This window comes from Vulpes lagopus, chromosome 2 (genome assembly GCF_018345385.1).
Source record: "Vulpes lagopus strain Blue_001 chromosome 2, ASM1834538v1, whole genome shotgun sequence".
Lineage (NCBI taxonomy): Eukaryota > Metazoa > Chordata > Mammalia > Carnivora > Canidae > Vulpes > Vulpes lagopus.
This window is the reverse complement of record NC_054825.1, coordinates 110,678,825-110,703,613: the sequence shown is the minus strand read 5'-3', so window position 1 is coordinate 110,703,613 and position 24,789 is coordinate 110,678,825. Positions and strand designations below refer to the sequence as shown.

Genomic DNA, 24,789 nt, shown 5'->3' with positions numbered 1-24,789 from the left:
TTTGGCCAGTTGGAACTCTTAAGATGACACACCTTATACTTCAAGGATATTTGAAAATTTTCAGTGGAGGAAAATAAAGGTTATATATCTATAGGTTATGTATCTTTTATGAACTCCCATCTCTTTGGTATTTCAAAGAGCCCCGTTTTATATGGACGTGCTTTTGTTGTAAGCAGCCTTAAGTTCCCCCAAAGAGTTGCTGGGGCCTTAAATAAGTAGAAATACATGATAATATAAAAATAAAACGTAATAACAACGTTGCATAATAAAAATGTGTCATACGGTTTTATGTACTGTATCAGGACTTTGGTTATGGCCACTTACCACTTCATAATTTGAGCGTGCCATAATACGCTCAAAAGGATAATACGCTAAAAGGATGGTCACTCATCCAGGAAATTCTCGTGGTGTACGTATTTGCAGCTCCTGAATCTCAGTGTGCTTTTTGGAAAACATCTCAAAACATCCTCAAACGGGGTGATGAAATGTTGCCTGTTAAGCACAGTGGGATGTGGGAAATGCTTGAAAGGTGAGGACGGTGATGGAGTTAATGATGGGCAACCGCATGCTGACTCTGTTGTGTACCCCCCTGGAGGCCAATTAATCTGTCCGATCCCAAGCTCTGCACGAGCCTTTGTCTCTTAGCTGGCTAGAGGAATGGAAGGGAAGCAGTGAGTGTGGCCCCAGCTCTCCGGGACCCGATCACTGTGGAAGATTTCACGGTCGTGAGTGTATTTGGGTACACGCAAAGAGGTTTAAACCAGAGTCTCAGCTAGAACGTATTGATTCTTTACCAGTTTCTGTCATAACACTCTCTTTTCCACACAGCTTTGAGCTTGAAAAGTTGTGTCGTTTTATTATGTCTGTGAAGAAAAACTATCGGCGGGTTCCTTATCACAACTGGAAACACGCAGTCACCGTAGCACACTGCATGTATGCCATCCTCCAGAACAACCACGGGCTCTTCACTGACTTGGAGGTGGGTGTGCACATAGTTTTTGTTGTTGTCTTTCCACTTCAAATAACCTGAGTGGATTTAAATATTCTGTGTCTGGAGCACCTTCCCGATATGGATATATGACTTGTTGACCCCAATAATTGAATAGAAGCACACTTTGAAGTTGCTGCACCTGTGTATTTGTCCTATTATTCTGTATAAGATATGTTATACAGAAATTCCAACTTCACCAGAATATTCCCCCGAGGAAATACTAGTTTTTTACTTTCTATTCCCTCTGAAAGCCCAAGTCTTCTGAAAGTCTTTGTTACATAAACAAAGTAGATTTTTGCCCTTACCCTCGTGTGCTGGGTAATGTAGACATATCCTACTGACTTGAGAACCCAGAGCATTAAATCATCAATTATAGTTAAGGCATAAGTATGTATTTGATGTCTTGTCTGGCGAGGCAATGGGTGCTGTGATGCTTCACTGACTTCCTGACTTTCCATACCCCAAGCTGGTAACACACTTAGAGATTTGGGGCTGCCGAGTCCACTCGAGTACCACTGTCCATCCCATTCTTCTAGCCCCCAGCCCCAGCGCTCAGTGATGCTGACCACCAGCGTGTCCTCTCCCCACACGGTCCTAGCAATGCCTCCCAAAAAGCCCAACTTGAATCCCCTCTCTGCTCCTCCACAAAACTGATCTGCTTCAGAGGCCACACGGACTGTGTCATCTCGGTCATGAGGATGTTGTGCTTTCCTCAAGGGTACATCTACTAGAATCCAGCACTCCTGAGGCCGGCCCTGTGCCTCTTCCATCCAATCAGACCACGTTTACAATCTGGCCAGGAAATTCAGAAGGTATATTTTAGGGGGAAAAGGTGCTATTTTAAAGAAAGAGTCAATTTTTCCTTCTTTTATTAATAATCTTTTGGTAGGGCTTAATTAGCCTAACAACTTAATATTTGTTACCAAAAAAAAAAAAAGATGAAATTTGTTCTTTTTTCATGTAAATTATTCTGATTTTTCTATTCCATTGAATTCCCTATTTTGAGACATTCAGCATTTTTTCCACTGAGTTCCTTTTAAGAAAGCAGTTTCGTTTTCTTATTTGCCATAGGTTAGCCTGTGAGTTTGACAACTCTGGAAACCATACTATCAAATTACACTGAAATATATATTTAAAAATGGAAAATTTTAAGATAAGTGAAAGAATTTTGCAGCTACAAATTAATTCTCACTTAAGTTCCTAATTCATCTTTAAAATTACATCATTATGTTTTCACAAAAACTCAGGTCCTTTTGGCTAAAAATAATCCCAAAATAATATGTGTAAAAATTCAAAATATATTTTTAAAAAGGATATTAAACCTCTGATAGAGCTAGTAGAAATTATCATTTGAGGGGAGCCTGGGTGGCTCAGTTGGTTAAACATCTGCCTTCAACTCAGGTCATGATCCCAGAGTCCTGGGATTGACCTCCAGGTCAGGCTCCCTGCTCACTGGGGAGCCTGCTTCTCCCTCAGCCTCTCTCCCACACTTATGCTATCTCTTTCTCTCAAATAAATGAATAAAATCTTAAAAAAAAAAAAAAGAAATTATCATTTGATCTTATTAAAGGAGTATATTAACAAAGATAATTCTTCACTTCGTAAATTATTTTCATGTGCTTAATTCTGGCATTACTCTTAATAAAACTATTGAACTTTATGTCAATAAAAATAAAATAGGTTAAAAAATTGCTTTTACCTATTGTGCAAGATTTTAAAACCTTGAAATTTCTTACCAGATTCATCATGGTTGACATAACAGAGGAAAATATGGGAACAACCTAAAACCAAAATAGTACTCAGAATGTAACTAATTCAGTTATCCTAAGACCCCCGAGCCTACAGGACTGCTCCCATGCAAATACCAGCAGTTGAGGGGTGCTGGTGTTCTGGGAGGCCTCCTTGTCCAGTAGGTTTGCAAGATAAACTAGTTCTGTTCAATGAGGATCAGAGAGGAGCATTTTGGGGGCATAGAGTTAAATGTATGAGGTTTCCGCAGACCCCGTCCTGCCTGTCAGCATCTCCCCCTGTGGGCTCTGCCTGTACACTCACCAGAACATTCACCAGGTTCTTCTCCAGAGCCGGCCTTTCCACTTGACCTTGTCCACCATCTACCCCTCAGAGGACCTGCCCTAGCAGCTCATCCCTCCCTCTGCTCCCTCAGCATGTTCTGCGCTGGAGTGTCTTCTCTGCATGGACCACCCTGTTGTTACCTTAATCTGTCTCCCCCTCCACTCAGCTCTCTCCTGATTTCTCAGCCACCTCTTGCCACAGACCAGTGGAAGAGCTCCCATGCTGACTGGCTGCAATTCCTCTCCTCCCCTTTTTTCTGAAACCAACTTGAATCCTCCCCGCAAAAAATGCCCTGGGCCAGATCACCAGTACTCTGTGCCTTGCCTGCTGAGGGTCAGTACTTGAATCTCAGCTCTTTGAGTCACTGTCTCCACTTGGCTTCAGCATGCCCAACCCTCTTGGTTTCTTTTGACCACACAGGTTTGGAGGTTTGGAGATTTTTTTGCTGTTTCTCTTTCTTCAGACTTAAGGTTGGAATACTTGAAGGCCCAGACCTTTGGCCTCCTCTGACCTCCACAGCAGCTTTGGTGGATTCAGCCAGTCTTGTGGCCCAAAATGCCCCCCTGCGGGGGCTCAGCTCAGAATCTCCCCTGAGTATCAAATAGACATCACCCCTCGATCCAAAGCTGAACTTCTGACCTCTTTCCTGCAACCTCCTTCACCTGTGACTGTGCCATCTCAGTTGCTGACAGTCCTACACTTTCCAAGGTGAAATGCCTTGCAGCCATTCCTGACTCCTTCCTTCCCCTCCTCTTCTTCCTGCCCTCCCTTTGGCTCACACCCGGACCCTCAGGAAATCCTGTGACCTTGCCTGCAAAACCCAGCCAGACTTAATCATGTCCTCTGAGCCCCCAGTGCTATCACTCTGGTCTGAACTTTTGCCTGATTCACTACAAAAGCCTCCTCAACCAGTCTCTCTCCCCATCCTGGAGTCTCTTCTCAGTACCGTTGTTGCCAGCATGGTAATCTTTTAAAACATGTAAGTTAGATGATATCACTCTCTGCTAAAAACTCTGTGGTCCTTCCCTGCTTTCTGCAGGAACCAGGGAAGGACCACAGGATTTTTAAGACTGTTAAGATCTTCAGTCTCCCCTCTCTGCTGTTCTTCTCTGTCTTCTGGCCACAGCTCCCATCATCTTCCTGATTGACCATTAGAGCAGGTTCACGGGCAAGAGCTAGCACCCATGTGCTCCTCTCCCCGAACCTCCTGCTTCTCTCTTTCACCCTCCAGGCTGCTCACATCGACTTTCTGTGGCTCACCTTGTCTCTTAACACCTCCCCTGCTTCTGCCTCTTCTCTCTCTCTCCCTGTACAATTTGCATTTTGTCACATGCCGTGTGATTTACTTGTCATGTTCCTTTATTTATAATAGCAATAGTGTCGTTGGAATTTAACATTGGATGGATTTTTTGAATGAAGGACTGAAACTGTCCTCCCCCTTGTGCAGATTTGCTTGATCTGTAATTCTTGGGAACATTTGCATTAATTTGATAACCACCCCAGAGCTGAGCCGGAAAACTCAAGAATAATTTGATTGCCAAGTCCATAAGCAGAAAAACAAAGAGGTTAAAAAAGAAGCTAGATCATCTGGAATTTTAAAGATTCCTAAGGATGTGGGCTATTGGAATGGCAGGAGCCTGTCCATATAATAGGAGTGATAAGCTGTAAATCCCTTCGTATCCATTTCCTTGTTTTGAACATCTGTGCACTGTGTTATTTTTTGAAGCGCAAAGGACTGCTAATCGCGTGTCTGTGTCATGACCTGGACCACAGGGGCTTCAGTAACAGCTACCTGCAGAAATTCGATCACCCTCTGGCAGCTCTCTATTCCACCTCTACCATGGAGCAGCACCACTTCTCCCAGACCGTGTCCATCCTCCAGGTGAGCCCCTGTGCCACGTGCCCACCTGCTGCCTCTGACGTGTCAGGGGTCCCCCTGCCCCCAGAGGGGTACTAATGGTTTATAAGTAAACAAGGGATATTGGTCTGGCTTCCTAACAACAGCAGCTACATTTTATTGTAGAACATTGTATTGTATAGTCATCATCAGATAATCGTGGGGTTTTTTGATGATGATTCCTTGGTGAAGATTTTGAATGTATATATATTTTGTAGCCACATTTGATATTTAAGGCAAAGTTTGTTTCACATCTTTAACTTATTTATATGGATTATCATATTCTTAAATCCAAATATACTGAACAGTGAATCTTGAGAGTTAGACAAATCAAGGTTTTAAGTTACTGAAGTCCTTTTAGTTTTTCTTATATGTGTCCTGTTTTTTATTTTATTGCTTTTAAGATATTCTTGGTGCTTGATTTAGACCCAGGCAGATCTCACTTCAATGTCTGATATATACACTCTGTCTTCACTTTAAACATTCGTCCTCAAACTCACCTTCACCAGGTAGCTGCTCATCAGGTCATCTGATTCATGATGGTTTGATTACTCTCCCAGACAGTTTCTTAAATGTGCTTTGATGTGAGAGGAGTGGACTCTGTTTTCCCATCGCTGTCAACCTCAGAGTAGGAAGAGAAATCCCATGAGGTCCTCTGGCAATGCGTCTAAGGAAGGACATGAGCTCCTCAGGGCTGTGTGATAAACGCCAGCAGCAAGTCTAGCAGGGCTAGTGGTGGACAAGTGCAAGGCAGGAGGGTGTCTGCAGCCTGGCATCTCCCAGTCTCACACAGCCTGGGCCTCTCTTTGAGCTCCCAGGCTGTGGTTTTCTCTCCTCAGCTTCTCCTGACTGGCCTTGTTTGTTCTCTTCATCCTAAGTGTCCCAGGGATCATCAGGTAGTATTGCATGCTCAGACCTTTCCAAAACCCAGCACAACGGACCTGTCTGGGTCCTGTTTCTTCACCAGAAAGTAAGTGGTGACCTCGCTGAAGTGCCCTGCTGGCTACCTGCTGGTCACGGTGGAGGAGTGTCAGAGACAGAGCTACTTCAGGGACTTTCAAGCCACATCCAGTGGGTAGTGGATTATTCCACTTGTTCACAGCTGGTCCTGTCCCTGAAAGCAGTAGGAAATCACACTCCTGCTGTCCCCTTAGCACGAATCCTTTCTTTATTTTTAAGATGATGTATGTATAGGTGGATGAATGGATAGATACAAATGTGCCTACCTAGTAATTTAAGCAGGATAAAAGGTGTGTGTGGGTGTGTATATATCTGTATGTGTGTGTATAGAAACATGCTTTTTATAAATGACAAACTTACAGAACTTCATGATGGTTTTTATAGGTACCCTGATCTTACTCATGATTCCAGGCTGTTTGTATAGGAAGAAGAGTAAATGCCAAAAATGACATCGGGATGCCTTCATTTAGAGTTAATTCAGACTCACTACCATATCCTAATTCATACATTTGATTATGACAACATTTTTAGCAGTGTAATCTGCAAATAATTTTATTAACCTTTATAAAGTTTCTTTGGAAAACCTATTTTAAATATAATAGGACTTGTTTTGAAATAGGGTTTGCACAAAGTACACAGCTGCTGGGTAGAATAAAAAATTAAAGCCTGTGACATAGCAGTGTTCAAACCACGTACAGATGGGGTGGCCTGAACTACTTGCCCCCTCCCCCGCCCCCGCGCTGCAAGACTTGCCCCATTGGCTACCATAAATCACGCAGGTTCAGAATGGCCTATCTCATTTTGAGCAAGCCCTCGGCAATGTGCGGGTTCTGCATTACACAACGCAGCATTCCTAGAGTGATCAGAGCACAGTAAGCAGAACCCACGGCAGTAAATTCAGTTCAGGCAGCTATTGGCAAGAAGCTTTTGAAGAATCATTAGATTCCGATTATTGGAGATGGGGTTTCAGTCAGTGAGGAGGCCGTAGTGAAGATGGACACTTGTGTTCTTCATCTCTAGAGAAGCCCAGTTACTCAACATACTTACAGTCCTCCTCAGATCACAAGGAGGAGAAGCTGGAAGGAAACCCTGGGCGTTGCCATAGGTCTAGGCGAAAAGCCCACCATTTATAAAGAAAAGCCCACCATTTATAAACCAAATCCCTATCCTGAACTGAGCTGCAGCCTCCTGTGTGAGTTGGGACAGGGAGAAATGTAGCAGGGTCATCCGATGGCCTTACCTCCATGGGCAAGAGTATCCAGGGAAGGTTTCCTTCTTTTTCTGGAAATTCCTCTACTCCATGCTGATTTGACATTTATGCTCACAATACTTCTCTGAGTACTTCTTCTCAGATCCATCTCTAACTGCCCCTTGAATTTTATTTTCATAGCATTTATTGAGCTCCTCACAGCTGCCAACACCCATTGTAGGCTGAGGGGATGTGATAATCCCTGCTCCGTTGGAGCATGTGGTGTGGGTTTTTTTTGATTTTTTTTTTTTTTTTTTTTTTGCCATTTCAGTAAAATAGTTTTAATTTTAAAATAGTCATTGATGTGAAAACGTCCCAAAGCTGGGAGTAACAGTCTAGAGCCAAGGTTGGGAGGGGGCCAGGCCTCACCCAGAGCCCAGCTTGAGGCCCTTGAGGCCCTCCCTCTCCTCCCTTCCAGACGGAGGATGGACACAGCAGAGGCGAGCCCTGAGTGAGTCCTCTCCCTCATCCCCCAAGGGCCCCTTGAAGGCAACAGCTCGTACAGAGGACTTGAGGGGAGAGGAAAGCAGGCAGAAAATAGAAATTAGAGGTTAATAATCCCAACGACATCCCCCTCCCACTCCTGGAAAAACAAAGAAACAAGAAAACAATCTGTGGGTAGGAAAGGGGGATGGAGGATAAACACTGATGTAACAGACCCCTCAGGGCCCCAACAGCCCAATTTGGGCTGACGAAGGGTCTTGAGCCCCAGCTGCATGTTAACTATGGGGAGTAAATATTCCAAGAAGAAAAAAGGGAAAGCCATGAGGCAAGCTGGTACCAGTAAGTGGACGCAGTTAAAGGCCCGGGGTAGCCGCCACCTGACCCTCCCTGCAGAGGGGCAGAGAGCAGTGCAGGCCTGAGTGGGGAGTGAGGAAGGTGTGCATCTAGATCCCTGTCCTCATGCAGCTCCTCTCACTGCTCTACTGGGCTGCTCTCTGGAGTCTTCTCCATCACCCGTTGGTTGTGGCTCTCACACCTGTGCCTCAGCCTGGGGCACAGGGGGACTTCTGTTTCCAAACACCTGAACTCGGCATTAGGTGTGACCAAATTTGTGCCTATTGTTTTATTTTTTTATTTAGATTTTATTTATTTATTCATGAGGGACACAGAGAGAGAGAGAGAGACAGAGAGAGAGAGAGAGAGAGAGAGGCAGAGACACAGGCAGAGGGAGAAGCAGGCTCCATGCAGGGAGCCCGACATGGGACTCGATCCCGGGTCTCCAGGATCACACCCTGGGCTGCAGGCGGTGCTAAACCGCTGCGCCACCGGGACTGCCCTGTGCCTATTGTTTTATATCTCCTTTGGTGGTGGCCTCCATGACCAAACTACCACAGGGGGGTGACCTGAGAGTCATCGTTCTGCACCCGCACCCCCACATCATGTTGCCAGGGCCTGCCAATTTTATGTTTTATCAAAACGACTCCAAATTTGACCAATTTAAGGTGATATTCTAGAGTAATAGTAATAGAGTAATAATAAAAATTCCAACTTCCAGTCACTAAAATAAGGGACAAGATAATATATTGTTGTAGCATATGGATACCTCTGGTGTCTCTGTTTATCTTCATTGTTCACCATTATGAAGGGGTTTGCCTGTTGCCATCCTGATCTCCGCAGATCTTTATCACTCTGGCTACAAGATGATTGTGGATCTGGAACTGTGGCAGCATGGCCCGATAGAAGATAAATAATTTGGTATATAATGGTTGGAGATAGCTGTCCATCAGGCCTTCCCAAGGCTCTATGCATCTGTGTGAGTTTGTCAGTTTTGTTAACCTCCTGCTGGCTGAGAGTGGCTGCCACTATTACTTACTGGATAATCTGGGCAACTAGAGGGAGCACTGTCACACCCCTGGCTGACCCCAGCAACATCAACAAACAGAGAATAGAAAATATATTTAAAAAGCTAATCTCAGTCTAACGCACAAACACATAACTTCACAGAAAGGCAGGAGGAGTATTTGTTCCTGGCTCGTCTTCACTTTCGTCATTGAGAAGGATCCGGTGGGCAGTGGGAGGAGGTTAGGTCATGGATAAAGTAAGAGAAGTAGTCTTACTTATTATCTGCATTCTTATTTTTGCTGCGCTGCCCATTACCTCTTAATATCAGGGTATCAGGACTGGTTTCCTGGGGATCGGGGTTCTAGGCTGTCTATAGGTCACATTGGGCATTCCAGACAGGAAACTTCTACTACATGCTGGACTGGCCCTCCTACGCCTCCTGTGTGTCACCAATGGCCTCGCTTTTTGACATCCCGCATTCAACCTTTATCATCTGTTATCTACCTTTTCTTCCCTCGTTGACCACCTTTTCTCCAGGCTCAAGTCCATCATCCACATTTCTCAAACCCATCACCCGGGTACATGTCTAAACATGTTATTCTCCTGTTTAAAAGTCAGTGGGTTTTGTGGTGTCAAGAATAAATCGTTTCTTTTTTTCTTAAGATTGTATTCATTTATTTGAGAGACAGAGAGAGAAGCACGAGCAGGGGGAGGGACAAAGAGGGAGAAGCAGATTCCCCACTGAGCATGGAGCCTGATGGCAGGACTCAATCCCAGGACCCTGAGATCATGACCTGAGCTAAAGGCAGACACTTAACTGACTGAGCCATCCCAGGTGCCCCAATAAATTCCAGTTGTAAAGTGAATAGTCTTTAGTGAATGGCGCCTGGGTATTCTAGGACTGTTGTATGTACTATATTTCTTAGCTGCAGACTGTTTCTTGCTTCTGTGTCACTGCCTGGATCCTTCCTACTTGTAATACTCCCACTGCCTTTGGGCCAACTTCTTATTGTCAAGGTTCAGCTCAGGTATTACCTCTTCCAGTGGAATTACTTTATGACTTCTCCCACACAGCTGGGTCACTGCCATGTGCCCCATTACATGGCCCCTGAGCCTGCAAACAGACATGTATCTTAGTTTCTCTCACATTGTATTGAAATGTTCTGTTGGTGAGTTTACGTTGCCCCTACTCCGCATTATAAGCCCAATGCGGGCCCATTATAAGCCCATTATAAGCCTGCATTATTCATCCCTGTCCCTGAACATCCATCACCAGGTCTCTTGAGGTGGCTGCTTGATGGTCATGGGAAAGTACCAAATGCAGATGCAAAAGAGTTCAGGAGAGGCAAAACAGTGAGTACAGAGTTTGGAGACGGGAAACTGCCAAGTTTTATTTAAGGGAGAGTGAGTCTCCTTAGAACAAAGAGTTTAGGTGGCTTGATACTGAAACAAAAAGTAGAATGCCTCCAAGTACGGAGACTATTTTGTGTGACCAGTGACATCCAAGAAAACAAGTAAGCTTTGTTCCCTTACCCAAAGCTCTCCCACACATTTTAGTAATTGTGGTAGAACCATTAGTGCTAGAATATTAAATCCACTTATTCTCTCTCCTAATGAGATGTCAATGATTATTTTGAATATCAAAGCCACCCTTTTCTGTATGTTTGCCTTCTGTGAATATTCCATGTCAAGTACTCAAAGTCAAAATTTTAAAAAAGACCAATTAGGAATAATCTTTCTTGTTATTAAGAAAATGTTCTTGGGGTGCCTGGGTGGCTCAGTCAGTTAAACATTTGCCTTTGGCTCAGGTCATGATCCCAGGGTCCCGGAATCGAATCCCACATCAGGCTCCTTGCTTGGTGGGGAGCCTACTTCTCCCTCTCTCTCCTTCCCCTTGCTTATACTCTCTCTCTCCCTTTATCTCTCTAAAATTAAAAAAAAAATCTTTTTTTAAAAAAGAAAATTTTCTCAATATTCCATTAATCTTGAATTGTCTAGATTCTGAAATATGTCTAGATGTTAAGAAAATTGTCTTTATACCCAGCATTTTGGAATCCTGTGACATTTTCATTACTTCCTATAGTTGCTAACAAGCAATTCTTCCAATCTGTCTGTACTAAGTAGAATTTACTGCAAAGTTATCATACTTCTCTCCAACACTGCCTTTACTAATAAGTTAAAAGTTATCACACAGAGGCTAGCTTCAACCTGTCACTTTCTGTAGATGTATTCTGAGTAGATAAAAGTGATCTTTGGCTACCAAATTTTTTTCTGGGCATATATGTTTGTTTGATTTTCCTTTCTGTCCCTTTGCTCTGGCTGCAGTTAAACTGGTAGATTTTGTTCTCTTCATCACAGTCATCATCATAGTAATCACTTCATCATTTATTAGGTGCTCATTATAAACACTATATACTTAATACTTACTATAAATAAATAAATCAGAAACCTAAGAATTTTGCACGTATTAACACATTGATTTTTATAACATTCTATGAGACAGGTATCACAGTTTATTTCCATTTTACAAATAAGAGTAATGTGCATCAAAGAGGTTAAATAACTTGTCCATTGTCATACAGCTAGTAAGTGAACAGGATTAAAAGCTAGAATTGTTTGACTCCAAATCCTAAGTTCTTAATTACAGTACTACTATACTTCCTATCCTGTGGTTGATGCAGTAGGTGATTAAGTATCAGAATAAATATCCAGCTGTTGCCATTGTGAATGCTCGATGCAGTTGACTTTTGTCATGTCAGACCCCCTGAATGATTCAGCCCGTGCCTATGGCTTCCTGTGGTGGTGACTTAAACCCACCCGGTGGGCTTGGGCTGGTTGGCATACAGGTATTAAAATCTGAGCCCCAGGGCCTTTCCTTAAGAATCTCTTTCATAGAACTAAGCAGCATGGGGCTTTGAGGAGAATTCTTTGTGATTAATAATAATATTTTAAAAGCTTGCTGAGGAAAGATGGATCAGCATGTCTTTCCGCTTCAGTTCTAACCTACCTGCAACCCACACTGTTGCTAGAGTGATTGTCGTAGGACAGGCCTCTCCTGTCCTGACCCTTCTTGTCACCTTCCGGTGATCATTTCAGTTCTGACACAAGGCCTTTGTTTGAAAAAAATAAAATAAAATAAAATAAAATAAAATAAAATAAAATAAAATAAAATAAATAAAAACAAGGCCTTTGTTTGAACTCTTACTATTTGTCACCATTTTTTCATGCAGACGATGTGCTTGAGCCATATTGAAATTGTGTGGCTCCCACGGAACAAGTGTGGTCTCCTGCTGTTCCGTGCATGCTTGTGGCCCCTCCTTGTCTGCAGAATCCGTGTCCCTGCCCGAGGTCTTCTCCATCATGGAGACTGCTCCATCCATTTTATTGCATGCTTATATGCGTCTCTCCCATTAAGCTGTGAGCCCTTCACAGAATGAACTCATGTTGTTTGGGCCCATGGGCAGAGTAGCTGCTGTCCCGTGAACATCCTTATACAAAGTGAAGCCTTGCAGACGAAATATCTGCCAAATCAGTAAAGACCTCTTTTCTTCATCTTGTGATGGGAAGAACAGAGGCTGTGCAGTCAATGGCTAGAATCTGTGGGGTCACCCAGTTGAGAGTTGGAGGGATTGAAAGATGACCCACCCAGGGAGTGGGTCACCAGGGGGCTTCCAGCACATAGCTGATTCCAGCATTGCCCATGCTCTCTAGTAGCTCATAGACCTCAGCTGCTCAGAGCACCTGCAACAGAGCCCACTCATGCTCTCACAGGCCTGAGGACTGACTATATGTAGTTCATCCATCTTTGGATTTTAGACACATTTCCCAATATAAAATGCGTGATTGATACAAAATGGGATGAACTGCCTTAAATTCATATAAACTTCACACAGTATAACCTAGGACACCTGGGACATTAACTATAATAAACTCACCAGTTGGTATATAAAAAGTATTGTATTATTTTATGAGGTTTTAATGTTAACAAATGTGAAATTGGAGCTTTTAAGATTTAAAGCTGTTTATCTGCTCTGTTTGGTTGCTGTATCTCCCTTATTTTCTTTTCCTTTGGTAGGAGCAAAATGCTGAAAAATATGTAATTGATCCTCTTAAAGGTTTACAGTTCATGTATTTGTTACCTATGCTCTTGCAAAATATTGAAGGAAGCAGTAAAAGGGTTCTGGTTATAACTTTCCCTTACGAAGGACCTCTGCTAAACTTTTCCACCTAGTTTCCTTTCATATCAAAAAGTCCCTGAAACCAATATTGCATGTTAACTAGCTAGAATTTAAATAAAATTTTTTAAAAAGAAAAGCAATGAAAGAAATAATAAATCTGAAGTAGCCAACAATATACAGATCCTTTAAAATCATCTGCATTTGCCGTAGATCATGGAAACTTTTGAGATGTCCTTAAGGATGACACACTCAGCAAACATATTTTTATAATATGTGTGTGTTAAATATATATGTGTGTGTATGTGTGTATATATATATAGTTGCAGTGAGTTTGTAACTCTATGGTCCTGGAGACAATTTCTAGAACCCAGGCTAAGAAGTCCCTATTTTAGAGGGATTAAAGAAAATTTTTCAACAGTATGATAGAATATTTTTATACACTACAATTTAATGGTTTATTGGTAATAAAGCGCATAAATATTTTTCACATGTGATTGCTCTTTTGACAGCCTGCCAATAGTAGATGTGTGCATGAGAACCAACCATGCATACCAGTGTGAAACGTGTTTACGCTTTGGGAGCGTAGGTGACAAGGCATTAAGTATTAAAATGGAAACTGCCACTTTTCCTTGAGTTAGGATGAAATGAAAGCAAAGCAGATTTCATAGCAGGAGTCAGAGAAAAAAGTTCTTTTCTTTTAACTTCCTGCTCTAAAATTTTTGGAAGTTTGAGTTCAGCCACCTTCCCAGAGCTTGAATCTCTTCCCCCTGTCCCCTCAGTGACTAAGCAGCCTGGGTTCAGTCTTCCACCCACAATATTTCCTACATCATCCCCGTGGTAACCGAACTTCAGGGGTTTCTTCCTCATGTTGAGCTGAAGTCGGCCATCACATCTACCCTTTGGCTGTCGTATTCATGAAGGCTGCTTCAAGTGAGATTGTGTTACTAAAAATGACCAAAATGACCAGTTTATCTAAGCACCGCAATTACTCTTCAGGCAAAGAAAAATCCTGTTGATGATTCAACAAATAACTTCATTTCAATTAGATTCCCAAGAGTTCTTCAGAAAGTTCTTTAAATTTTATAATTTGAAAGTGAAATCATGTCTTTGAAAATGTTTTGTGAATTTCAAGCATTCTATAAATGTAAGTCCTTCCTATTATTACTGTCAGAAAAATAACCAACTAGAAATAACTCAATTTGCTGCATTTATCATAGGATAATTTAAATATTTATAAAAGCTAAAAACTAGGTAATAATGATTCTGATTGAAAAAAAATGGTGCACATACAGCCTTATCTCAGGGTAATAGGAAGGAGGCCACGTCTTAGTGAGATGTCTGATTTTGTAAAAAAAAAAAAAAAGTATACTTTAATAATTTCAAGTTTTTAATATATTTTATCAGCCGATAAGTATAGCTTAGAGCAAGTGAAAACAATCAGTTACAGTAGGACTATGTTGTCTAATAATGAATAATTTAACAATAATTGATGAGTCCACAAATTGAATGCATCCATATTATTTCAGTCTTTTTGTTTGAATAAAAACAACCCATTTTTAATCTCAATTACAAATAAAGACTTAAGATTCTCAGAGGAAAAAGTGTTTTTTTTTTTAAATATTTTATTTATTTATTCATGAAAGACAGAGGCAGAGACACAGGCAGAGGGAGAAACAGGCTTCACGCAGGGAGCCAAACATGGGACTCGATCCTGGGTCTCCAGGATCAGGCCCTGGGCCAAAGGTGGTACAAAACCGCTGAGCCACCCAGGCTGCCCATGGAAAAAGTTATTCTAAAAAAACTTTAACAGATTCATATGCAAAAGAATAATGCTGAGGTACTAGAGTGCAAATGCCCAGTGTGTAGTCTTGTCCGGGGTGTAGTTTGCTGTTCTCCCTCCTGTGACCACAGTGGAAGAGGGGGTGGTCCTACAGTGTTTTCACCTCAGCAATTTGTGTTTTACATAAAAGGATTGTTAACCCGTTGGGAGAAATTTTAACTAAAGTTTCTAAACTTTTATTTTGAGATTGTGGAACCGTTTCTTCGAGGATATGGGGGAAGTAGGTTACTATTTGTTAAATGTGCTGAAGTGGACAAAGACATACATGATTTATAACCCATTAGTTTCCATCTAATATAAAAATTACTAAAGTTTTAAGTTAGTTTAAGAAGAAATGTTTTAAAGGGCACCTCGGTGGCTCAGTGGTTGAGCGTCTGCCTTTGGCTCGGGTAGTGATCCTGGGGTTCTGGGATCGAGTCCCGCATGAGGCTCCCCACAGTGAGCCTGCTTCTCCCTCTGCCTATATCTCTGCCTCTCTTTGTGTGTCTTTCATGAATTAATAAATAAAATCTTTAGAAGAAGAAATGTCTTAAATATTTTATTTTCTAGTCATTTAATAGCTTACTAGAAATATCCAAAAACTAGATCTATATTTAAATAACTCGGGTTTTTTGGTAGCAAATGATGTTACTGTAGGAAATAGATCCTTTACATGGTAACATAATTGTTGTAGCTTAAGGCAAAACCACATTAATTTCCATTAATCATTACAAACTATCCTTTTGTTCCCCCCAAACTTGTCATTTGTGTGCCAAATGCCATTGACTAACTGTATTGTTTCAAGTACCTGCAAATGTCATAAGATTAGAGCTTGTGCTTGTTATTGGTGGTGTTTATTTGTGTTTTTTCCGTAGTTGGAAGGGCACAATATCTTCTCCACCCTGAGCTCCAGTGAATATGAACAGGTGCTTGAGATCATCCGCAAAGCCATCATTGCCACAGACCTTGCTTTATACTTTGGAAACAGGAAACAGTTGGAAGAGATGTACCAGACCGGATCGCTAAACCTTAATAATCAATCACATAGGTAAAAATAATTTTTAAAAGTTTAGAAGCATAGGAAGTATTATCTGAAATAAACTTAAAAACAGAAATATAATTTAGCATAAATTTATATTTGAAGGAAGAAATGTAAAAATCTTTATATGTTTTCTTTTTGTTTTACATGCACTTTATATTTACTTTGCATGTTTCCTTATTTGACAGAATTAGTGTGAATTGTGGGGATAATTAAAATATGAATTGCAACTTAAACTGCTCACACAGGAATGGATACTTTTAAAGAGAAGTCATCTTGCAAGAGGTCTCTCCTTGAATTCATTTCAGTCCAAGGTTTAGTCATTGGCTTCACAGACTCAAAAGGAAATGAAAATGGATTCATTTTTCAGAATCCGGATCTTATTGATGGGGTTAATGTGATTGGTGGATAAAACTGGAATTCCTTCTTATTCTTCTAACATAATTCTAGTCACAAACATCAGAGTACTGGGATTTAGGAAACTAAGTGACAAAAGTTTGTTTCATGAACATGGAGTCAGAACAAAGAGAATTAGATTACTTAAAATGTTCTAACGTATCAGGCTAAATTTATCTGGTTTATTTTTTCTGGGAAGGCATGTCTTAACTAATGGATTCAGAAATATATCAGGTGTGTCCATGGTGAACCTGTCCACCATCTGTATAGTAGATCTCAGTCTACTGGCTAACCTGCCTCTTCCTCTTGTCAGTTTGTAGGTATGACCACCACCTTTTCCTGCTAGGACTCTCCCTTTGTGGTTTCCATGTCTGATCAAGTCCATCTTAAGGGATGCCATCTTTACCTTGAGATTTGTGAACACTTGTTTACTGGTCTCTGCTAGTCCTGCTGGACTTGGGTCTATATTCTCTTTGTTCAGGTGCTATGCATTCTTCCTCTGTGAACCTTCAGTATTGATCATAACATTTCTTTTTTTTTTTATATATATTTACCTATGTAGCTGTCTTTTTTTTTAATAAATTTATTTTTTATTGGTGTTCAATTAACCAACATACAGAATAACACCCAGTGCTCATACAATGGAATATTCCTCAGCCATTAGAAACGACAAATACCTACCATTTGCTTCAACGTGGATGGAACTGGAGGGTATTATGCTGAGTGAAGTAAGTCCATCGGAAAAGGACAAGCATAACATTTCTTTTTTAGAAGAGTTTGCTTTAAAGCTTTTAGAAGCAATTCACTCAGGTACCACAAACACGAAACATGAGGTTTACAAATGACTACAGATATGCAATAAAGTTTACCTCTTCAAAAATATCATATACATGTAGTAAAATGATATCCATTCCTTTGATTAAGCCGTCGTTGTTTGTGATTCAGTTTGCATTCAAATAGGCAGGTCCAGATTTTGCAGAGCCTGAAATTTAGACAATTTTGGGAACCCTGTTTAAGGAAAAAAGAGATACCTTATTTTCACCTAGGGCAGTCTGAACACATTGCCAGGGCCCTCCCAGGACCATGGAAGGGGTCAGTGTCATTATGGGCCACAGAGGTTCTTCCCAGCACATCTTCCTCTGCTTGCAACAGGTTTTGTGTGTAGCTCTTGTAAAAACAGGTGTTTGTTTACAGTTCTCTTTCTTATGGTTGTTTATAAGATTAGGAAAATAGACCCTGGATGAAAGTAGCCTTTGGTTTGCTGAAACTCATACACATACATTTTTTTTAGGTTATAAGTAAGAGTCATGTAACTAGTATCAAGTTTCTTTCATATATTTTTAGCAAAATGATTACAATAATATTTTAAAATAGAAAATTTAAAATCTAATTACAAATAATATATTTGGTCCTTAATGCATATGTGTGTGTGTTAATGGTGTATACTGTCTACCTATGGATGATTAAATTTTGGATAGTTAATTTTAAAGGTAATGCATGTTTGTCTTAACAATTCAAAGAGTGCAGAAGTGTATATAAGAAGAATATTCTGTTTTTCTGCATTCCATGCCAGCAATCTATTTGGTATTAAAATCATCCCATGTACTTTTCTGTGTTTATTCAAAGCTCTGTGTTGGGGTGTGTGTGTCTGTCTGTACACTATATCTACACAAACATACTGTCCTCTGCTTTTTATTAATAAAAATGTGATTATACTGGATGCATTCCCTGTTTTTAGGAGTTACATAACACCTTGTAAGATGGGGTACAACAATATAAAGGCTTATTAAAACTTTCCCCATACTGGTGGTCAGATATTTCTAGAATTTTGCAATGTAAATAATGCTGCAATAAACTTGCTTATTTAGTCTTACCTGTTGACCTATTGGTCCTTTAAAAATAGATACTCCTCCTAACATGTGGGTGAAAATTGTTGCTCATTAAATGTGCCATTTTCTGATAGCTCTCTGTATTACAGATTGCTTCATGTTTGTTGGCCATTTATTATTCCTACTTCTATGTATATGTCTGTTCAGAGCTTTTGTATATTTTTTGTTGAATTGTTTACTTTTTATGATAAATAAGTGTACATTATATATTTTGTTAAGGGTGCTAAGAGTTTCTCTGTTATATGTTACAAATATTTTCTCTAGGCTATTTTCAAAAATTTTATTCAGATTTTCTTTTGACTATAAAGAAATTTAATTTCATGAGGTCAAATCTCCCATTTGTTTTTATCAAATCTGGTTTCCTGTCTTGTGTAAGGAATATACGCTGTCCTCACAGTAATATATATAATACTTAGTTAATAGTTTTGTATATTTTTATGGTTTTGATTCTCATAGTTAGATCTTAGTTCTTCTGGAGTTATGTCTTTTATTTATAACTGGTGAGTTGAATCAATATTATTTAATTAATAATCTCTTTTTTCCATTGATTGAAGTTTTCATCTAAACTTGGATAATTGTTTGGATTCCTTAAGCCATTTAAATACTAATTACCTGATCTTCCACTATATTCATACTGTTTTGATTACTGAAACTATGTTGAAACTTTATACATACCTAGTAAGATCATCTTCATCTTTCAATTACCTTCTAAAAATTGTATGGGAACTGTTACTTAATAAATACATTTTTAAATATTTTTTATTAAAAACTATTTCAAACTTATAAAAAAGTAGAAATTATATTGAGATATACAATTTATACCCACTACCTGCATTCAAAAATTGTTAACATTTTACCATATATTTCAACCTTTCTTTTTTCGATGTGCCCTTTGAATGTAAATTATAGACATCATGACTTTTATCCCCTTCATCATGAATACTTAAAAAGAAATATTCTGCTATCAGTTCAAAATACCCACATTGGCTTTTCATTGCAGCTGTGTTTATTTTTTCACTTGAAAATGGAAGTAGATTGTCTTCAAAGACACTGGCATGAGTCTTTAATCCTTTTTTTAAAATATATTGGAGTTCAATTTGCCAATATATAGCATAGCACCCAGTGCTCATCCCATCAAGCGCCCCCATTAGTGCTCATCACCCAGTCACCCCTAACCCCCGCCCACCTCCCACTTCACCACCCCTTGTTCGTTTCCCAGAGTTAGGAGTCTCTCATGCTCTGTCTCCTTCTCTGATATTTCCGACTCATTTTCTCTCCTTTCCCCTTTATTCCCTGTCACTATTTTTTATATTCCCCAAATGAATGAGACCATATAATGTTTGTCCTTCTCTGATTGACTTATTTCATGAGTCTTTAATCCTGACAACACTTTATAGCTTGTCTACACAGGTCCTATCTCTTGGTAAAACTATATGGTTGTTTTATAGATTTAATCACTTGTGAACATATTTTTCCCCCATTTTTAACTGGAAATACAGCTTCCAGTATAAATAAAGTTATGAATTTCTATATATTTCTCTGTTTTGCTTCATGTGTTTAGAAACTTTATTAAATGCTTACACATTTATATTTGTTATGTCTTCTCTATGATTTACCCTCTGGTCAATGAGGAGTTAATTCTCTTTTATTGTCTGTAATACTTCTTGCTGTAGAGTTTTCTGTGTTAAGAGGCACACCAGCTTCTTTATGCTTACTTGTGACATGTCTCATTTTTTCTAGTTCTTTATTGTCATCTTCTCTGTGACTTTATATTTAGAGTGGGTCTTGTTACCTGCAAGTGCTTGAGACCCAAAATCACTAACTTCCTAATGGACTGTTTGTTCTGTTTGCATTATTGTTTCTATATTTGTGGTTGTCTCATTATCTGACTTGTGTTCTCTTTAACTGCTTGTTCTTTGTGTCTCCTTTCCTGCCTTCATCTGACTTAATTGAATGTTTCCTTCAGCACTTCTTTCTTTCTTTTTCTTTCTTTTTTTTTTATCAGCACTTCTTTCTGTATCTTCTACGGGCTTTCACTGTTATACCTCTCTATATTTTAGGTGGTTCCTCTCCAGTTTACAGTCTCCATTTTTATCAGTTGCTTTGAATTAATATCATGCCATTTCCATACAATGTAAAAAACTTGAAAAAAACCATCCACTTATATACCCCCTTTTGTCTTTATGCTTTGTTAAGTATGATACCGATACATTTGTTTTGTATCCCACGTAGGTTGCTAATATTTTAAATGAAAGAGTCAGTTGGTTACTAAAGAATTTTTTAAAAGAAAGAAAAATCACATGTCCTATTTCCCCACATATATACCATTTCCAGTGATTCATATTTATTCAGGCAATTCCAATTTTCTATCTAGTAGTATTATCTTACCCTAGTCTAAAGAACTTCCTTTAACATTTCTTACAGTATGTTGACAGCACTTTCCTCCAGCCTTTGTTTATCTGAAAATGCCTTTATTTGGGCTTCACTTTTCAGATATTTTTGCTGGATTTGCAATTCTAAGTTGATAGATTTTCTTTTGAAAATGTTCAATGGCCTCCTGGCCTTCATCTTTTTTTCCTGATAAGAAGTTAGTGGCCATTCTTATTTTTATTCTTCTATATATAACATGTCTTTGTATTCTGGCTACTCTTAAGGTTTTGTCTGTATCTTTTGGTTTTTAGCACTTTGTAATGTTCCTAAGTGTGGTCTTCTGGCACTTGACCCTGCTTGAGGTCCTTCCTCTGAGGTTTTGGGGACTCTTGGCTGCTGATTTCAGCGAAATACAGAAAAATTTCCATATTATTTTTCTTCAAATATGTTTTTCTGTCTCACTTGTCACTTTTCTTCCACAGCTCCAATTATACATGTGATAGATCACATAATGCTGTCTTATGGGCTAGGGAAGCTCTGAATTGTTTTTTTCATCTCCTTCTGTGTACCTCAGTTTGGGTAATTGGCTGTACTGTGCCTTTGATTCCACTGATCCTTCCCAGAATCCTTCCCAGTTTGTTATTAACTCCATCCAGTGGTGTATTTTAAGTAGTGTGTTTTCCAGTTCTGAGATTTATTTTTGGTTCATTTTTGTAGCATTTTTGTCTCAAAATTCTCCATCACTTTGGTCTTTGTATTCAGACATATATTTTTTTTTCTGAAGATTCTTTGACACATCAGTAATTCAAAAATCCTTGTCTGCATCTCCACTGAGTTTTCTATGAATCTATTTTATTTATGTAGTACATTGTGGATAAGTATACTGTGTCATCTTTCTGGAATCTGGTATCTTTCTCTAAAAATAATTGATTTTTTTTCTAGTAGCTGATTAAATTTCTCATAGATAACCCTACACTTATGGATATGTGCTTTTAAGCATTTTTAGCATGGTTCTGTTTCTGTTTTGACCTTGGTCTTTGGGTCACCAAAGATTTGAGGGGAATATGAATAAGATTTGATGACCTCTATCTATGGCTGTCTCATGGTTTCACGTGTGAATTCTATCAAACACTTATAGAGGAAATAATATCAATCTTATACAAAATATTTCTGAAAATAGGAATAGGAAGCATTTACCGCCTTATTTTATGAAGGCTGCAGAATCCTGATGCTAGCACCTGACAGTCTCACATTACAAAAGTAGTAAAGATCAATCAATATTCCTCATGGACATAGATGCAAAATTTATAACAAAGTATAACAAATTTAGTCACATATAAAAAAAGATAATAAAGCATAACAAGTGGATTTTATCTCAGGAATAGCATTTACTAATTAATATAATTCACAGGAATAGAATACAGAAGAAACACTATGTGATCATTTCAAAAGATGCAGAAAAAGCATTTGACAAAATCCCCTGTTGATAGAGGGAAATATCTGAGCAAACTAGGAATATAATACTTCTTTAATGTCTTAAAGAGCATCTTTGAAAACACTATATAGTCACTGTGATGATAGGTGATGTATTAAGGACTTTCCCTCCAAGTCTAGAAGCAAATGAAGGATGACCACTTCTAGTCTGCTTTGAGCTGGCACCTAGTCAGTGCATTACAGTGAGAAGGAAGTAAAAGGCATAAGAGTTGAAAGGAAAAAGGAAATCTGTCCTTATTTTTAAGTCACATACAATCTGCTTTAAAAAAATCCTAAGGAATCTCCAAAAAGTCTGTTAGACTTAAATAAGTGAATTTAGCAAGTTTACAAGATAGATGATCAGCCTTTTAAAAATTATTTATTTTCATATATGAATAGCTATCAATTGGAAATTGAAGTTAATAAAACCATTTTACATGCTGTGTCATTTTTTTAAATAGCATACTTGAATAGATATTACATGGTATTTAAGTCTCTGTGCTAAAAATGCAAACCATTTCTGAAATAAAGAGTACTATACGAATAGAGTGATTTGTCATGATTATAAATTACAAAAAATCGGTATTGCTAAGATATCAGTTCTCTGCAAATAATGCTCCAAAAGTGTAATCCCACTTGAAACCTTAGCAGGCTTTTTTGTAGACTTTGACAAACTAACCTCAAATTTATATAGAAATACAAAAGATCTAAAATAGTCAAAACAGTTTTGTCAAACAAAAGCCCAATTGGAAGACTTAACACTACCCAATTTCAAGGTTTACTATGAAGTACCAGTAATCAAGACAGTGTGTATTGGTGTTAGGGTAGACAAATAAATTGGTGGAACAGATTACACAAGACATGCTATATATAGCCTATTGATTTTTAACCAAAGTTTAAGAAAATTCAATGGAGGAATGGATAGTCTGTTCAACAAATGGCTCTTGAATTACTGAGGTTTTAGTTGGATGGTAGACTTAAATGTAAAAGCTAAAATAATAAAAATTTCTAGAATAAAACATAGGAGACAATCTTAATGACGTTGGGTAGGCAAAGATTCCTTAGCACACAAAAAGTACAAACCTTCAGAGATGTCGGTCAACGGCTACATCCTTTCAGTTGTAAGATTAGTAAGGTCTGAGGATCTAATTATAGAATGGTGATTATAGATGATACTATATTTTATATTTGCAGTTTGCTAAGAGAGTAGATCTTAAGTGTTCTCATCATACACACAAAAAGTAACTATATGAGCTGCTGGATGTGTTAATTTGTGGTAGTCATTTCACAGTGTGTACATGTATCAAATCATCACATTGTATAACTTAAATATATACAACTCTTATTTGCCAATCATACCTCAGTGAAGCTGGAAGAAACAAAATGAAAGCCCTAACCTTCAAATGAACAAATGATAGATTGGACTTTATCACATTAAGAACTTACAATCTTCAAAACCTTTAAGGAAGTGAAAAGCTACACAATGTAAGAAAAATGTTCTCTGTATTTAGGTCTTATGTAAGTCTTACAAATCAATATTAAGACAAAATAACAATTATATGAAAGATTTACCTTATAAATTTTAAGTAAACATGTGAATGACCTTAAAGGAGGTTAAATGATAATATAAATGGTATAAAGTGAAATATAAGATATGGAATGTCTCTCTGAAATGTGAGCATGTTGGATCAGAGGCTCCTGAGGGATTGGCCGGTGAGGAGTGAAAGAAGCAAGCAGAAGCACAGAGAAACCCAAAGTTCCATGACTACAGATTGTTACATGCCAAGCCTGGGCCAGGTGGATATGAAGCAAAGAGTGAGACAGCTACTTGCCTAATTGCTGCCAGTGTTTCCAGTCTAATAGGAAGATTGACACATAATGAAATGGAAAGGTTGTGGAAAGAGAAAGATTTGACTTCATCTGAGGAAATGGAAATGTTGTGGAAAGGCCCATCCACATTTGCCCAGCTTAGTTCTGAACCTGAATATCCTCAAAATAAAATTGTATTCTAGGAACTGTTATGGGCTAAATTGTGTCCCCTAAAAAATGCCTGGGTTGAAGTCCTAATTCCCAGAATGTGACAGTATTTAGAGAGAGAGAGAGAGAGAGAGAGAGAGAGAGAAACTTCAAAGAGTAATTAGATAAAATGAGGCCACATAAGTGGGTCCTCATCTTGTACGACTGATACCTTTAGAAGAAGAAATTTAGATACAGACATGACAGATGGAAGACCATGTGAAGACACAGGGAGAAGGTGCCCAACTGCAAGTCAAGAAGAGAGGTCCAGAATAGACCCTTCCTTCATGGTCTTCAGTAGGAACCAACCTTGCCGACACCTTGAATCTCGGACTTCTGGCCTCCAGAACTGTGAGACAATAAATTTCTATTGCTTAAGCCACCAAGTTTGTGGTACTTTGTTACAGCAACTCCAGCAAACTAATACAGAGGCCTACGTGATTTTTTTGTCTTCTGCAATCAAAATTGTCCAAGTTACCCAGGGGATAAACAGACTTGACTTTGGGGAGGGAAGATCTGGCCAGACTTCAGTGGGGCTTCCTGGGTAGGGCAGCCCCACTTTGTGCCTGTTGGGCCTCCTTTTGCCCAGCCAGGTAAATTAGCACAGACACCTGTTGTCCCTCTTGGATGGGGAGTGATTAGATAAAAAGACAT

General features: G+C 39.1%; 1 protein-coding gene across 1 annotated transcript in view; it reads left to right on the top strand.

Moving 5' to 3' along the window:
* Positions 1-24,789, top strand: part of PDE10A (phosphodiesterase 10A) — a 295,228-nt gene that overhangs the window by 249,167 nt on the left and 21,272 nt on the right. The window contains exons 16-18 of the mRNA XM_041729791.1: positions 829-979; positions 4,791-4,946; positions 15,828-16,000. Of these exons, the coding sequence (XP_041585725.1) occupies positions 829-979; positions 4,791-4,946; positions 15,828-16,000 (480 nt within the window). The remainder of the gene's footprint in view (positions 1-828; positions 980-4,790; positions 4,947-15,827; positions 16,001-24,789) is intronic.